This window comes from Crocodylus porosus, unplaced genomic scaffold (assembly GCF_001723895.1).
Source record: "Crocodylus porosus isolate Cpor-Errol unplaced genomic scaffold, CroPor_comp1, whole genome shotgun sequence".
Lineage (NCBI taxonomy): Eukaryota > Metazoa > Chordata > Crocodylia > Crocodylidae > Crocodylus > Crocodylus porosus.
The window spans coordinates 20,021,685-20,038,638 of NW_017728909.1; the positions used below are offsets into that span (position 1 = coordinate 20,021,685).

At 49.6% G+C, this 16,954-nt stretch overlaps 1 protein-coding gene across 2 annotated transcripts in view; it reads left to right on the forward strand.

The window, feature by feature from the left end:
• Positions 1-16,634, forward strand: part of UBAP1 (ubiquitin associated protein 1) — a 56,664-nt gene extending 40,030 nt beyond the window's left edge. The window contains exons 3-9 of one of the 2 annotated variants that reach the window (XM_019531860.1): positions 2,593-2,717; positions 5,316-5,408; positions 6,069-6,245; positions 12,614-12,649; positions 13,373-13,573; positions 13,858-13,959; positions 15,391-16,634. In XM_019531860.1, the coding sequence (XP_019387405.1) occupies positions 2,593-2,717; positions 5,316-5,408; positions 6,069-6,245; positions 12,614-12,649; positions 13,373-13,573; positions 13,858-13,959; positions 15,391-15,531 (875 nt within the window). In that variant the 3' untranslated portion in view covers positions 15,532-16,634. Of the gene's footprint in view, positions 1-2,592; positions 2,718-5,315; positions 6,246-12,613; positions 12,650-13,372; positions 13,574-13,857; positions 13,960-15,390 lie in introns of both variants that reach the window. The other variant, XM_019531859.1, reaches the window with a different exon arrangement.
• Positions 16,635-16,954: the final 320 nt, after the last annotated feature.

A 16,954-nucleotide genomic window follows, 5' to 3' on the forward strand; every position in this document is an offset into this window, starting at 1 on the left:
GCTTGGTCGTCTCCTGCAAACTGGGCAGGGAAAATTTATTTCAGTCTTTCCTCAGGATCCAAAAGAATAAGTAGGTGACCCTGCCCCTGCAGTGGGATTGCAGCTGCTTACAAAGCATCCAGCCCATTACTGTTGTAGCTCATCCGGTACAAGGCTGACGCAACTTGGAGCGAGCGGATGTGGCACATGATTGCATTCCTGCTCTCTGGGCTACTTGTGGGAATTTTAAATGTGGCTTTTATTGAGAGGGTGTGAAGCAGGATACTGGTTAAATGGAGCTGCAAGGAAGCCACCTTCTGAGCTCACCTTTCGGAGAGCAGCCCAGCCAGCTCAGTGCTGTGATGCCATTTGCGTCACAAGTGGCGGTTGCTGGAAGTATCGCCCTTCCCATGGGCACCTTGAGCTATCTTTCCCAAGGTCAGCGTGCTCTGCCGCTCTTGCAGAGGTATATCATTGCCACATTGTTCAAGAGTGTTGTCGCCACTTCCTCAGATGTCAGAAAATTGCTTCAGTACGTGGTGGTGTTCGGCAGTGTAACCATGAGAGTTATCTTCAAGCTTCCTTGTTCTTCACGTAGAAAACAGCCTGCTTATAGTTTCACAGACTAATGGGAAGTTTCCCCTATATTGGGATTATGGCTTCACAAGTGGAGCTCTTATAGGAGGCAAGAAACTCTTTGGTGTTTTTCAGCAACGCAGCAAAGGCCTGTGGCTGTCAGCTCTGTAACGTTCACAGAAATAGCTATGTGCATGGCAGTCTTGGCAAAGCAGGTGCCCGTTCTGAGCTCCCCGATTCTGCCGTTGGAAGTACTTGAAGGATGAACAAACTTGTGGAGCTAGACACACTCGGCAACCCGAGGACTTTGCCTTTGCGTTGTAGCCAACTGTGCAGGCTGCTGGTGTGGAATGTGCAGCCGCTGCTGGTATATCCGTACCCACATCTACTTTCCGTTTGCTTCGCTTAACCTGCTTTCTGGGCCATAATCTAACCATGGAGAATAAGTAAGAGAATAGCCCCGACCCGTTTAACGCAAGTAAAATATACCTTAACATGCCTTCCTGCAGAAGGGAATTCTGCAAACCTGTCCACAGTGTCCTGAGAGAGGCTGTTCCCCAGGTCTGCACCAGACCCTTGGTAAATAATACCAGGTTGCAGTGGTGATCGCAAATTCAGGTCAACATGCCAGGAAGAAACTAAGTATGCTTTTTTCCCAGGCGCATTTCTAGAAGATCCCATCCTTGGTGCTCAGGTCTAAACTAGCTGTCGAGTTCCCGAGTCAAGCAGCTGGTGTGCTTGAGGGGACCAAAAGGTGACCTTTGAGGTCTGGTCCGGGCTATATAGTGCGCACACTTACATTCACACCTCCCTGTGGTAGCAGGACCCCCACCTCTTACCCTCCTTCTCAGCTCTGGCCATGGCCTCTCTGTCCTGGGGCATGGAGCATGTGATTTTTGCCAGTTCAGTAATGCCACCCCTTGGAGAAAGGCCTGGCACTAGCCTGCAGCGAGTGCCCAGGCCAGCACAGTGCAGATGCGACTGCTCTGGTGGCTTACCTAGGGCAGCTGCTGTCTGCCCTGAGCAGACCAGGCAGCTGCCTGCAGGCCAGGCCTTAGTGCTGCTTGCTCTGTGGTCATTAGCAGCCAGCTGGGTTTCATGCAGGACTTCTGAGCGGAGCCTGATGTGTCACTTGCCAGTGCTCTCTGGGGCTTTTGGCCCCTGGTGACGATGGCGTTCCTGTTAATTGAGGCAGCTGGCTTCGTTCTGGTGGGTGAATCAATAGCGGAGGAGCACAGGAAGCTTTTAGGGATGGTTATCGAAGGCAGAGAGTGGGCTGGGGGGACAGGATGCAGTAGTGGGTTCTTGGTCCAGCTGTGCAGGAAGTTCGTTGCAGAGCTCCGTGTCTCTTGTAGGACAGGGAAGGCACCCTCCAGCCTCATCTTCTGTAGCACGCAAAATCCCAGTGAGCATGAACACTTGTCTTGTGGGTGTGTTTTGTGTCCCTTCCAGATAATAATCTGTGATAGCAGGGGCCGAGATCCCTTCCAGCCCTCTCTCCCTCTCCCTAATTAAGGCGATTTATTTTGGTGTCTGAAGTTCATTTTATTCATTTTTTCTCCACCGTGGAAGTCTGTAGGCAGCTGTAGTTCTAGCCTTCCTGTTGTATGCTGCAGCACAGAGCTTCCACCCAGGTGTGCTGGGCTCTCTGCAGAGAGAGGTGCGCACTAAAGAACAACCCCCAAAGTAATGAGAGTTGGCAATACTGGAGTCTCTACAGGAGTGCATCTGGGTCTGCCTGGAAATGAAGGATCTCTTCATAAACACGTTGCTATACCAGAAGAAACCAGCTTAGAAGAACTTTGATCTTTACAAATACCTAATACAGTTTAAGCCTACCTAATTGACTTGAGCACAGAAATGGGGCAGAAAATGCATGCCTTTTTCAGTGCATTTTTTTTTTTTCCTTTTCAGGCTTAGTGTGATTTTAGTTTTTTACAGCTGAGTTAGTAAAGTTGAAATAAAATAGCTCTCAAACTGGGGGAATGTGAATCTGCAAAATGCATAATAGTTTCTAACTTCTGCTTTTCATCTCAGGGCCCTTCAGTTACCTGGACGATGTTCCGTTTAAGATAGGAGACAAATTCAAAACACCAGCCAAGGTTGGTTTACCCATTGGCTTCTGCTTGCCTGATTCTCCCCAGCTTGTCAGAGAAGCTCAGGTAAGTGTGCTTTTAATTGTTTTCCTTTTCTTTTTTATATATCAGTTTTTGGCATGTTGCAAACTTGCTCTGTGCAGGTTCACAACACGCATGTATGTTTGCTGCAGTTTATTAACATGTGTTTGAGTTCTAGAATAGCTGTTTGACTATTTCCCCCTGCCTTACTCAGATCCCACCCAGTGACAAAACCCACTGTAATGTGTGGGAAAGAGAAGTTAACTCTGCTTTCTTCCTCTGGTTTCACATTAAAATTTCCTTGGCTTTTTACTTGCAATGAATTACAGGGATAAAACAATTGTGAGAGGGCATGTAAACATTTCTGAGTGGACTTTGATACAGCTAAAGTTGTTAAGATTTACTTTAAAACATAGAACATTTTAGTGTAAAAATGCAAAACAACCTCAATCAGTATTAAGTTTTTTTTTTTTGGTTTTTTTTTTAATTATGCGAACAGCTGAATTAGAGTTCGGAGTCCTGTGGTGCTCCTAGGAAATCCCTTTGGAGAAGCAGGGAATTGGTTATACTTTCAGACAGTGTAACTGTCTAACACGTATGTGCGAGTAAATCTTTTTTTGTACATTTTCATGCCAGTGTTGCCTGACTTCTTGGCATTCTCAACATGTGTTGTATTGGATGGAGAAATGCACTTCCAGCTCTTGCTTGCTGTGTACTTCTGAACAGGAGTTTACTCATGCAGCCTTGTGGCAAAGCTTTGTTAATGTAACTTGACAGACAAATCTCTTCACTGTCTTTCAGCGTGTTAAGTTGCCTTTTAACATTTTCAGTGAGCAGGAAATCAACTGATTAAACAGACTTACTTTTAAAAACTTTGTTTGCCCATCGTTTGGAAATGAAGACCAAGAACGCGACCGCGCTAATCGGATTGCTGGCTTAAATCTGGAGTTATGACCCTTCTTGCAGTCCACCTTCCGTAGAAAAGGCAGTCTCCACAGCATGCCAGTTCAGATCTGGAGCTCTACATGGCCCCAAGAATATGGATTTTGCATCTTTTTGGTTGACTTGATCGACTGGCTAATGTGCACTGAACATCTGTTCTGTTACAGGTTTAAACCAGTTCCTGATCACTTAAACCAGTTTATGTGTAATGTCTGTCCCTAGCCCATGGGTTTAAAAATGGCCTCTGGTGAAGCTTGTTGAATGCAATTTAGTTAGAGCATCCCACAGTCATTTTTAAACATGTGGGGGACTTAATACATGTGATTTTTTTTTTTTTTTTTTTTTTTTTTTTTTTTTTTTTTTTTGCAGCATTTTAACTAGAATGGCTCTCTGGAAACCCCTCTAATTAAAATGTCCCCCGTCACCCCAAGCACATGTCTAGGCAGCCTTGGGTGCTGTGGTTATGTTCCATAAGCTGATCTAAACTGTTAGGCTACCAGAAGCCGCAGTATCACTAGCACCAAAGATAGTGCTACTGCTCCTCCGTCAGCCGAGAGGTGCACCTCTGATGCCTGATCGTGACCACTGCTATGTGTTCCAAGGACACCAGGGCGTGGGAGAAGCACCATTTCCTCTCGCCTTTACAGCATGAGAGGATATGCCTAGTCCTGGTCCTGTGTGTTTTCGGTGTGTCAAGTATTGCAGTGATACACCAGTGGGCAGATCACTTTGCTTAAGCATCAGTGAACATCCACGTGCAGAATGCATCGTGGCTTCTCCCAAATGGCTGTGAACTTGGCCACGTTTCTTGTACAGAAGGTTGGAGCTCTGCATTTTGAAAGACTAAGACGAGTTAGACTGCAAAGCCCTATCCTGTGCCGCCTTCTCTTATCCTGCACCATCCACCCCGAACCAGTGTACAAGGTTGACCTGTGTGCCAGTGTCCTCTTGAAAAGCTCCTACTAAAGCGTGAAAGGATTGAGGGAGGGGAGGAGACTCGTCATATCAGTAATCTTGGCAATGACCTGCTTCTGCAGAGATGCAGACAAACAGCCAGAGGTTAATGTCGCTTCCTTTGCCAGTTGGCGTGACTGGCTCCAGCCATAGCATCGGTAAAATGCAGTTGGTACATCAATACCTCTTTCTTCTGTCGGGTCTTAAACTCTAAATTAGGACCTCTTGAGCACCAAAGGCGAGGTGTGAAGTTCTGTACTGGTTTTACTGATGCAAAACCCCAGAAGTTTTTCTGTTCTTTAGTTGCTTGTGGCTAGTTCAGTAGGGAATCTCGGAGGCAATTTACTGCCATTGCAAACTGGAGTAGAGATTGTTCATCCAGCAGTGCCCTTGAAAGTGTTCCTGCAGTTGAAATTTTCTGTGGGAGATGGATGCTGTGGCGGTGTTTTAACTTTGATTAATGATATTTAAGCAGAACGATAAGAAAGAGATGGAATACCGTGTGCTCTCTGGGCATAGGCAGGGTTAGCTGTTAGAGGCATAATGAATGCCATCTGGTGCCCTGCTAGTTTTCTTTGTCACTGGATTAGCAACAGAGATGTAAGAGAAGAGAAACAACCCGTACCAACGCTAACGCGCTTGGTAATGCATCTAACCTGTCACTGTTCCTTGCTGCGTGTAAGATGGTGTGGCTGTTAGAAAGCAATGACTGTGCTCTTTACCCTCGTATCTTGTTTTTCTTGGCAGTATGACTTCTCCCTGGAAAAGAAAACCATGGAGTGGGCTGAAGAAATTAAAAAAATCCAAGCAGCTCAGAGAGAAGCTGAACAGAAGGCTGAGGTAGAAATAGCTCATTCAAAGGCCGCTTCAGAGGACAACAGCAAAATGGGCTTCTCTGAGGGACCTTGCCCGGGGGCGCTGCCCCCTCCCTTTAACCCCATTCTTGCTAGTCTGCAGCACAATAACATTCTCACCCCCACCCCTGCCAACAGCAGTGCCATAAAGCAGAAGGCCCTTAGTCCACCCTACCCAAAGGCAGATTTCAACCCGGCAGACTTCGAATGTGAAGAAGACCCGTTTGACAAACTGGAATTAAAAACCATTGATGACAAAGAGGAGCTGAAAAATATCCTTGAAATCCACGTCGGTACTACTGGGCCAATCGTGGCCCAGCTCTTGGACAGCGGCCTCCCCAAAGTAGGGCCCGAATCTGTATTACAAGATCCAGAAGTTCTGGCATCCATAGAAAGGGCCACCTTGGACTTCAAACCCCTTCACAAACCGAATGGCTTTATTACTTTACCACAGTTAGGAAACTGTGAAAAGATGTCCTTGTCTTCCAAAGTGTCCCTCTCCCCTATCACGTCAGTGAGCAATATCAAATCTCTCTCCTTTCCCAAACTCGACTCTGACGAGAGCGATCAAAAACCCTCGAAGCTGACGAGCACTTTCCACAGCACTACCTGTCTCCGCAACGGCACTTTCCTTGGTTCTTTACAGAGCTGTGCTCAGAGCAGAGCTAGTGAACTGAACGGACATCACGTGGTGGGTCTTTCTGCTTTAAATATGGACAGTGGCATGGAGACGTCGACAATATCCTCTTCATCCAGGCTGCCTTCCCTCTCTGGGCCAGCGGTTTGTACAGAAGAACAGACGTCTCAGCCCACAGCAACCACGGTAAAGATATTAACATGGTCAGGGGAACTGGGGCCATCAGCTTGAGGGCTGCACGTGATACCTTTTTAACATGTACTCTCTGCTTCCCTTTGATTTCTGTCATCCCAGTGTGGGCTGCAGTTCCCAGCAGGCAGTGCAGTAGGTAATTCACACTGATCGGATCCATATGTAGCGCTGAATTTGGGGAGTTATATCCCCCTCCCTCCCAAGACTATGTCACTGCTCTGGATCAAGACAGCTGCAATCTGATTTTTTTTTAGGGCAACTAAGTTTTTTCCCATCTCCTGGCAAGTAGCTGGAATTGGGCCTGGTTTGAGAAATGTAGGATACCGGGAGTTTGGGATTAATAAGGCTTTTGTTGCACTGCTCTCTTACGCTCTGCCTGTCCCTTTGGAATTGGGGGGTGTAGGTTGTAGCCATGTTGGTCTCGGGACATAGGCAGAGAAGGTTCTTTGGGTAAATCCTGATACCTTTTATTAGACCAACTTAAATAGTTGGAAAAATTCTTCTTTGTAAGCTTTTGGGTACAAACGCTCTTCAGGCAGGGGAAGCCTTCAGAATTGAGACACTCCTGAACTACCGTGGTGGGTTCAGACAAACTTCTTCTGTAAGTCTTATGCTAAAACACTTCCCATGGTAACGATGGGGATAATTGGCAACACGTGGCACTCCCACGTGGCACACTTTAGATTGGCGTTTCTCAACCTGTGGGTCATGACCCAAAAGGGGGTCACAAGACTATATATGAAAGGGTTGTGAGCAAACTTTAAAAATGGGTTTAAAGGAGAAATGTGGGGAGTCGTGGCGTTTCCCTTGCAGGCTGGCAGTCTGCAAGGGGCTGCTTGGGGCCTCCTTGCCCCGCATACTGTGGGGGCTGGGACCTGGGGGTGGGGGGCACTGGGTCAGGGCTGGCCATTGATGTTTACAGATGGGTCCCAGTACAAAAAAGGTTGAGAAACCAGTGCTTTAGATGAATTAAGCAATAAGGCTTGCAGCTCAGGAGATGGACGGAGCCTCTCCACAGAGTAAGACCAGCCCAAGCACTAGCAAAGCAGATGTCCCCTGCCCACCTCTGCAGTAAGGTGTGCTCACAGCGGCCCTTCCTGCAGTGGGAACAGTTTATTCTTTTTCCATGTGAATCCCGTTCCATTTTTTTCATAAGTGAAATTGATAGTGCTCTAATATCTGGTTCTTGCCTTTAGGCGCAAGCTTGAATGGGTGCCCAAGCAGCCCGAGGTTTCCATTACAGCGGTGCACATTGAGAGCAGTTGCCAAGGAAAACTTCCTCCCTGTTAGAGCAGGGGAGAGCGGAGCTCTGTGGGATGATGGGGAGTTCCCTCCCCAGAGGGTGTCAGGCAGGGGCTGGCCAGGCATCTTTGCAGGATGGTTCAGGAGCAGCGAATTTTGTGTGTGGGGTTGGACTAGATGTCCCCCTTCCAGCCCTTCAGTCTAGAGTCCCTTGCTCTGAGGGACCGACAGGACTGTAGCGGCTGCCGCCCGGCACTGTAAAACAGCTCGGAAGAAGTACGTTGCAGAAGCCCAGTGCTGCCTGTGCTGCGGGTTCTCAGCCGTATTTTGCTCAACCCTATTCTCCCGTCAGGACCTCCTAAAAATGTAGGCTGAGATTTTTTTTCAAAGAATGTAAGATTTGCCCCACTCATGGAAACAGCACATCCCAGGTCCATAGGCAGTCCTGAAAGTGTCAGAGTGGAAGCCTGAAACGTGTCCTGGTGCAGGAGTTTCAATGGGACGTCCGTTCGGAGAGATTCGAGGATGCCTGGTGCCACCAAATAAATGCCAGGGCCCCCACCCAGAGCAGAGTGCAGTGCAGGAAGAGGGTGCCCAGCTCTGCTCACTGCACTGTGGTCTGCACGGTCTTGAAACCAAGGCTGTGAATCTTCCTGGAGGATCAGACCAGTGGGACTAGCACAGAGCCCTGGTATTTCAGAATGAACTCATCACTGGTGTGCAGGAAATGGTTGCATTTGGCAGTAGAAACAGAATTGCCCAGAGGCTGAAAGCAAACAGCAGGAAAAGAAGTGTCCAGTCCATCAATGCCCTGCTGCCGTTCAGAACAGTTGCTTTGGGGGCATTATTCATTTGTCAGACCTCGTGATCGTGATAACTGTTTTGACCCACAGCTGAGCAGTATGTAGCTATAGGGAGCTCAATACCAGTGGAGACTCAACTGACTGCAGCTCCGGTAGCAGCTAGGGTGGGGGTGCTGCCATCCCTGGGCCCAGCTGGGCTAGGAGCTCCCTGCAAGGGACCCAGGGGGAGAGGCTGCAAGGGAGCAAGAACCAGGGCAGCTCGATAGTTGGATCAAGGGAAGCTTCCCGGCCTGGACACCTGCAGGGAGGGGGACTGAGCTCTCATCCTCTGGGACTGGTCTACAACAAACCTTCTCTTGGGCAAAATATTTGTGTGCTTGGGAAATAATCTGCTAACCTAACATGTCCCTTCCCTTTCTAAGAGTCTGGACAATACACAGGAGATAGCTTCCGGTTTCTGTGCTGTGGTCTCAAGGGCTGGGGGGGGGATATATTTTTGGTGAGTTTGGAAGCTATTCTGTATGTCACTGGATGCAGAATTAAATCCCAAGTGTCAGGAAAGGGGCTGTAGGAGCGACAGAGAGAGGGGTTTCGGGTAGCACTTGCAGCTGAGTGTCCGGGGTGGTTGGGAATAGAAGGAAAAGAGCCCTGCCTGAACCTCCAAGTCTTGGGCTGGACAAGTCGGACCCTTCCAGGATGTGGCCGGTTGATCGGTGTGGATTTGTCGGCTGTTCCATGTTGACTTGTTCTCTCTCCTACCAGAGAGACTTCAGCAAATGACCCTTTTTAAAACCAGACTTCCCTGATGCTGAACAAGCTCCTCCTGCTGTAGAAGGTGCTTTCTCTTCCTCTTCTGCCTTGAGCACTTTATACTGACCTCTGTATTCGGGCCTTGCAAGGGTTCTCGGTCTGATCTCCACTGGTTGGTGCACAAAGAGAAATGGGGAAACGGCTGATGAGAGTAGTTGCTGTGGGATCAGGAGAGCAGAGCTGCCGAGATACAGTAGCACGTGCCGAATTTGTGCATGTTGGTTTTGCTTGGTGGGCTTTCTGCATGATGATGGCTGAGGTTTCTGGCCTGCAGGCTTTCGGGGAGTAGCAGGACACGTACTGGATCAAAATGTCTGCAGGGAAAAAGCCAAGCCAGGATCCCGGAAATCCACTATTGGTGCAGGTTTGTGGCGGAGGGGAGTGCGAGCTGGTGCTTGTGCCTAGTGGCTCTTTGACACGCTCATTCTGCTACTGCTCCGTTCCTTAAAATCCTAGCATCCTCCTTTTAGTTCCTTCTTTGCTGGGGATAGAAACCCCATCGCCACATCGCGGGTGAACCTCCTTCCTAGTCACACTCTCGGGCTCTCGCTTGTGCCACGAGTGGCATGTGAGTGACGGCTGAGGCCCCAGGCTGGTGCTTCCCCAGGGCTGGCCCAAGGGAGGTGGCAGGGGCTGACTTCTGCAGCTCGGGCTCTCCAGGGCTTGTCTTGTACGTAGTGAGACCAGTCGTTAAGGACTGTCTCCGCAGCCCTGCAAGACGGAGCTGAGCTATTAGCTGCTCTCCCAGGTAGCTTCAGATTTGCTCCGCACCTGAGGGGAGGCACCTTGTATGAGGAGTCGCAGTCCATGTGCTCTTGCATTTTGGAGCTGTCCTGGTAGTACCTGGAAAGGTGAGGACCTGTTGGTGGGCTCAGGGCGGGGATGTCCTGGCGACAGCAGTTGTCGGAAGGGCCCTCTCAGTCCTCCCATCTCGCCCGCTGTCCCCCAGACTAGGGGAAAGGCTGCCGAATGGATGTGGTCAGGACTTGATGGGAAGAGCCAGTCCCCTGAGCCCTGGATTTGGTCTGCATGGCTACTGCGGGAGGATCAGAGAGGCCTTGGTCTGCAGCTGTATCGATGGTCTATCCTAAGCTGCTGGTAACCACTGACGCTGTGGCGTGTTCAATGCTTTCTGCCCCGAAACCAGGTGGTACTGTGACATCCAGTGGCCAGGGACTCGTCCGGAAAGCAGCAGTACCTGTGCTGGTTGCTCTGAGAGCAGACATCTGGGTGGAGGTGGCTCACACGTTCAGATACAGAGCTATCCCCAAGGGACTGGTGTCAGAAGAGACTCCTTCTGTCTGGCCAGCACTGACATTAAATTGGGAGAAGCTTTTCTTTTCAGCAATACATGCAGATATAATGATGGCTGGATGGTTCCTGTGTCTCCTGCTGAATTGTTATTAAATGAATTGATCTGAAAACTACCTTGGGAGGGCTTTTTGTTTTGAAAAGGCCGGAACATTTTGAAGGTTCGTTTCCCAATGTCTGTTGTGGAGCAGTTTCCTTCTCTGGGACTAAAATAGCATTTTCAAGTGGTGCAAATTGAACCACTTGCTAATGTCTCGACCCAGATCTGTTGGGCCCAAATGGAAATTGTTTTTCTTGATATGGCCAGTGACCCAGAGACTCCATTATTTGCCCAGCTGGACACTGAAGTGATACCAGCACTGAATCAGTGGAGTTGAATTTTCTTGGGGCATTTCTGATGCTGGAATGGTTCGTTCAGAGCAAGTGAAGTGAAACTAAACTGTGTGATCAGGGTGCTGCTCGGTGCCTTTCTTGTTTGAAGGCTTCTTGTGAGCTTTTTTTGTAACTCGGAAGTGGCTGAAGCGCGGGTCGGATGCAGCCCAGGGCCGTTACCGGCTTTAGCACAGCAGCATGGGCTGGGGGGAATCCAGGGCATGGTGCTGTCTCTAGCCAAGCGCACTTCAGCTTTACTCGGTTTTCTTTCGCGTCTGCACATTGCACTTCACCAGCGAAGGGGGAGCTGCTGGAGCTCCTCCAGAGGGAGCGCAAGCAGGAGCATCCCTGCTCCCAGAGCCCTCTACCACGTGTCAGTAGGCATGCTTATTTTCTTTTCTAAGCTTTGTCAGTTGACTGGGTAAGAAGCCCCTTTGTACAACACATGTGAAAGAGGAGAGAAACTTTAAATAATCTAGTCTGGAGCAGCATTACTCCAGCCGGGGTCCGTGGCAAACTGGTGGAGGGTATTCAAGAGATGGGGTGAAAAGGAAGCAAAGGATTTCGCCTCTGCTGGAAGGGTGGCAGTGAGGTTGCAAGGTGGCCGCAGCGAATGTGAGGGGTGCCGTTTCATCATCTGTAACGCAGAATCCCAGGGGGGCACAAAACAAAGCAAACTTAATGTGGGGGGTGTGACCCAACATAGCCTGAGACGGTGTGGAAGGACAGCTGGTCGGTTCCTGGCACTTGATAGACAAGTGCTCCTTGGCGACTCAAGCTGCCGGTCAAGCGAATGGAGGCCCAGTGGGTGTTTTGAAACAGTTCAGGGAAACCCAAAGCTACTCTCTGGATGCTGGGATGGGGAAAGGCTGAAAACAGGTTTAGAAATAGTCGAGTAGGAGTAAGTGGCTCGTTTCCCTGGGCCTCGTGGCTCCGTGCAAAGGGGTAGTGTGAACAAGCAGCCTTGCTGGAGCGTACTGAGAACGGACGGGCATAAAAAGTATTGTATTATGGTAGAAGTCATTCTTTCACTTGGACACTTTCTGAACAAGAAGAGAGCAGAAACTAAGGGTTTGAGGATGGGCCACAAAAGTTGGCCAAACCCTGGGTAGGCCTCCAGATCTTAAAAGTAGAAAAATTTGGGGAAGTTTTTAAAGACCAACATGGTAGATGAAGAGGAGTGCTTTGTGGGGTAGAGAAGGCAGCGGTAGATGCTTGTCTGTCTCTTGTAATGCAAAACGCAGATGATGTCTTAACTTAAGTTGTTTTGAAGACCGGGGTAGACAGAGGCTTGGCTGGGATGATGTAGTTGGGCTGGTCCTGCTTGGAGGAGGGGGTTGGACTAGATGTGACCTCCTGAGCTCTCTTCTCGCCCTCCTTGTCTGTGATTCTGACTTGAAACCAGGGGAAGGAAATGCCTCTTGTCCCAACAATCTCCTGAGCAAGGTTTGTGCTATGCAAGACACTGGAGAGGTCATGGACATAATAGGAGTCGGGCCTGTGCTAGCTCGGATAATGAGCATCCCAAGTTGCATTAGATTAAAAACATTTCAAACTCAATGCTTGCAAGAGACGTGAACTCTCCCGTCCTCTTTGGGCCCGAAGCCATGCACTGGGGTTGGAAAGAAACTTGCGAGCGCTCGGTGGGGACACGTGATGGGGTTTCTTACCTCTCTTCGTCATTGGTGCATCCAGCCAGTGGCCTAGGATGACTGTTCTTATGCTCTTCCATGAGTAGCTCTCCTGCTCCCCTCTCGTTGTGAACTCTGCCCGCTAGCGTAGTGCACAGCCCGTCCATCTTCTCCTCTCTGTCTTGTTTGCTAGGTACACCCGGACTACAAGGAGACAGAGCTCCCTGTGGTAAGTTCACTCACGAGTGTGCTGTATAGTGTTTTGGAAGGAGCTGTGTTCTGAGAGCCTTCCTTTGCGTGGAGGAGGTGAATGGCATGTGTGTAAGAGGCCCAGTAACCTGCCAGGACACGAGGGATGTTGCATGTTTCTTAACCTTCTTCCTAAGGACAAGAGTTGTCCGTTTATTTCATCACTGACCTGGTCTCGTTATAACCCAACATTGCTGCTCCCTGGCCGGCTGTTGCATGAGTTAAGCAAGTGTGAGCTGACGTTAAACTCGGGTCACATTTGGTTCCTCTCTCTAATTAAAGTGCAAGGCAGGGCAGGGTGGCACCTGAGAGGCATAAGTTTTCATAGATGACAGATGCTGGAGCATCTAAGTATCTTGTCACCTGCAAAAGCTATGCCTGTTTGCATGAGTTAGTCTATAAGGTGCTGCCCTGCCTTCTGCCTGGCTTCAAACTAACACGGCTAACTACATCTCTCTGCCTGCGGAAGACCAAGTAGAGAGAGGAAGAGGGTGATGCCTCAAGGAACGTGTTTTATGCTGGCGGGTTCATCCCAACAGCAGTTTCCCAGAGGAAACAGGGAAGCTCTGCTGCTTGGTTAATTTTTAAAGCAAGATCAGATAAAGCCCTCGAAGGCTGCAGGGAGCAGATTGTCCTGCCCTTGCCAGGGAAGGGAATGGCCAGCTCAGTGCACTAAGGCTTGTACTTGGTTTTCCACTACTAGGTAACACACCAAAACTTCCCCGTGTCTAAAGTGCCCAGTAACACCAGCTGCACCAAATGGTCCAGTGGCTCTACTTCTTCGGAGCTCCCGCAGGCCCTGTCTCCCAGTGAAAGACAATGCGTAGAAATGGTAGTCAACATGGGATACTCTTACGAGGACGTCATGAAAGCCATGAAGAAGAAAGGACGGAGCATAGACCAGGTGAGAGCCCTTCCCCGGTGGGGGGGGGCCCCCAGATGTGGTGCCACGTTTGCAGGCAGACTGAATCTTGGACTTAAAGCTAATTCTCCCGGCCCGCCTTGGGGCCTGGCACTGTCTGTAATACGGGCGTTACGTGTAGAGAATTGCAGGCGAGAAGCTCGGGGGTCACAAGCAACAAGACAAACGTGTGTCTTGGCCCAGGGCTGTCGCGCTTCAGACATGACGCAGCCCTCGGGTCACTACGTACCCGGGGCCGCTCTGCTGACCCTGCTCTCTCCCTGCAGGTCCTGGATTACCTGTTTGTACACGGGCAGCTGTGCGAGAAGGGCTTTGATCCCCAGCTGGTCGAAGCAGCTCTGGAAATGCACCAGTGTTCAGAGGAAAAGGTGAGGCTGTCCTGGTACGGGGTGAGGGGGAAGTAACATGGGGCAGGAAAGTGGAAGGCTGTTGTGCAGAAGGTTTTTCTTTGGTGATTTCCAGACTGTGCCTCTGCCCGTGGAAGTAAACGCACGGAGAACCTCTGGTTTGGGAGCAGTCCTGCCCAGATTCAGAAATTGCTTTGCTGCTGCACCACGTTTGTGTCAGCTGAGCCTCTTGTCCGCTCTAGCTGCCTCACTTGAAGCCTTGAGGCTCTGGCTGAGCTGCTGTTGCAGAGGGCTGATTTTCAGCTGCAGCAGATCTCAGAAATTTGTTATAATGCCAGACCCTAGGGAGCAAAGCCGTCCTGCTAATGCTTGCTGGGCAAAGCTGGCGTCCTTGTCCAGGTTGCAAAGATTATTTCTCTCTAAAGATCCTGGCACATGCATCTAGGGCAGGATTGTACCCTCACGTGAGCTTTGTGCATTCTGCCTGTCCCCATCCAGGTGTTGCATACAGACAGCTGGTCCCTCCCTGCCACGCATGTACACTGCTGCTGCTCCATACTGCCTCCCCACCTCTTCCCTGGGCTTTGGCAGGGTGCCTGGGCAGGCCGGGCTCCCAGAGGGGCACGCAGGGGAGAACTGGGGTGGGTGGCCTTTGCTTCGGGAAGAAACTGCCACTCGGTTCCTCCTGAAGCTCTGGCTCAAACTTTGTCACTAATGGCTTCACCCAGACCCTGGAAACAGTCCCTGCCTTGGGTACCTCTACCTGAAGGAAGGCTGCAGTATGGTGGAGGAGAGCAGGGGAGTTACTGGGCCAGGAATCCCTGCTGGGGTGGTGCAGTGGCGAATAGCAACCTAGGCTCAGGAACTGGGCTGATCCCACCAACTTCTGAGAGTTGTGTGACAGCCAGGGCCATTACAGCTCCCCAGCCTGGCCCCGAGTGCCTTCTCACCTTCTAAACAAATGTGGTCACTTCATCCCTTGCTACAAAATTGCAAGCAAAGGGGGAAGGGTTTGGACACCCCTGGCCACTGGGTGTTCCAGACTATTCCTGTCCAGCTCGCGTAATACCAATGGCCAGACGTGCAAGGGGAGGTCTGCTAGGTGGCCTCTGAGAAGAGGGTCTTGGAGGCTATTTGAACTGAAGCCCGTCTGGGTCCAGACACGGGATGGCAGGCTGGGATGTCTAACACATGCACCGTTTTACTGCCCGCTGGCTTTGGCGAAGAGCCGCCACGCTGTTGGGTGCGAGTTCTTCTGCAAGTGGAGCTAAAGTTCCCTAAGCTCGTGCCTGTGGGAATGATGTGATGATTGGCCTTTTTGTTCTAGCTTGTGTCTGGAGATGGGCTCAGCACTATTCTCGGGACCTGAAAGTATCGCCCAAATCAAAGCAAGTCCTTCCTTAAACTGTACGGTTCCTCCCAACGTTGACCGTCTCTCTTTGTCTCTTTTAGACAACAGAACTTCTCCAGCTAATGAGTAAATTTAAAGAAATGGGCTTTGAAGTGAAGGACATTAAGGAGGTCTTATTATTACATAACAATGACCAGGACAATGCTTTGGAAGATCTAATGGCCCGTGCAGGAGCCAGCTGAAAACATATCCCTGGCTTCCAGGAGCATGCCTCCTGGGGGAGGAGGCCAGCCCCTGTCACTAGACCCCTGGCACCTCATCCAGAGAGTGACTTGCTGTTTGGGAGGAAGCCCTGCCTGCCACGTCCATTGGAGAGTACGGCCGAGCGAGCCCAGCACACGTCGCTCCAGAGCTCTCTCCCCACTGCTGGGAGCCAACTGTCTTTAAGTAAATTTTTAAGTGCCCTTTCCTAAGTTTCCTTTTCCAGCTTGGCCACGGAGAGCTTAGACTGCCCAACCTCTACTGGAACTGTACATAGTCAGACAAAGCTAGGATTTTTTTTTCCTTTTGTTGCACTGGATTTGGACAGGAATTCAAAGTTGGTTCTGAAACTAGGATGCTTTGGTTCTTTAAAGCTGCTTTCACGGTGTCTGCTTGTACTGGAGCACTGACTGTACCGCAGTCTGACTGGAGTTTGACCTTGAGTGCAATGGGTCTTTCCCTTGGCTATTTTGGGTTGAAAGTTAGTCTGCAACTTAGTGAAACACTGGTTCCCGAACTGTCACTATGCATCAAAAAGAGAAGCTGTTCCTCCTCCTCTTGGGTTTTTGGGGGTTGTTTTTGGCCCTTGCAGCAACCAGTTCTGCCAAGCATAAGTCTCCAATACTTGAGAGGTGTGTGATTTCTGTCCGAACAGGTAAGCTGTGAACTGTACCTGGATCTGGACCAGCAGTTGGTTCTCAAATTGATGGGGTGAGAGCTGGGGCTCTGTTCTCAATCCCCCAGGTTTGTAGGTTATTTAAGCAAATGCCCTTCTAGGAAATCAGTTTTTTAAAAATAATATTCAGTGTGAAGCAGGAGGTTTCTTTCAAGCACTTTCTTTAAAAACAATATATTCACTGCGTTAGTTCCATTCTCTTTCACACTGCTGTAGAATGACATACTCTTAACATCTAGTAATAGAAATCAGTTTGGGGTTTGTTTTTGATAGTACAAAGTGTATTATGTTGTACATTGTTAAATCTAAATACATAAAATATAAACAGTCTTGATGAATCCTTTAAAGTAATTTGCTAAATATTTTGATTCTGCAGAAAGAACTACTAATAAAACCCTAAAATGGAAACCCTGCCATCCTGTGTGCTTCGGCCTCGGCAGATGTTGCAAATCTAATCTGTCGTATTTAATTTAGTTTTAAATTATCCCTGTCTGGATGAATAGGCAGTTCGTGCCATCCAGAGCTGTTGTCCTGGGCAGTTTGCTGTCAGGTGGGTAACAGTGAAACGGAGCAGAGTGATCCGAGCCATGCTTGCTAGCTTGCAGCGGCTATGAGCATAACCTTTACAATTGCTTTGAAGTGACTGAGGCAAGAAGTGGATTCTGCTGTCAAGAAATCTCCCAGGCACAGGCTGGCTCCAGCTTGCTGGCGGGGAGTGGGAGATTATA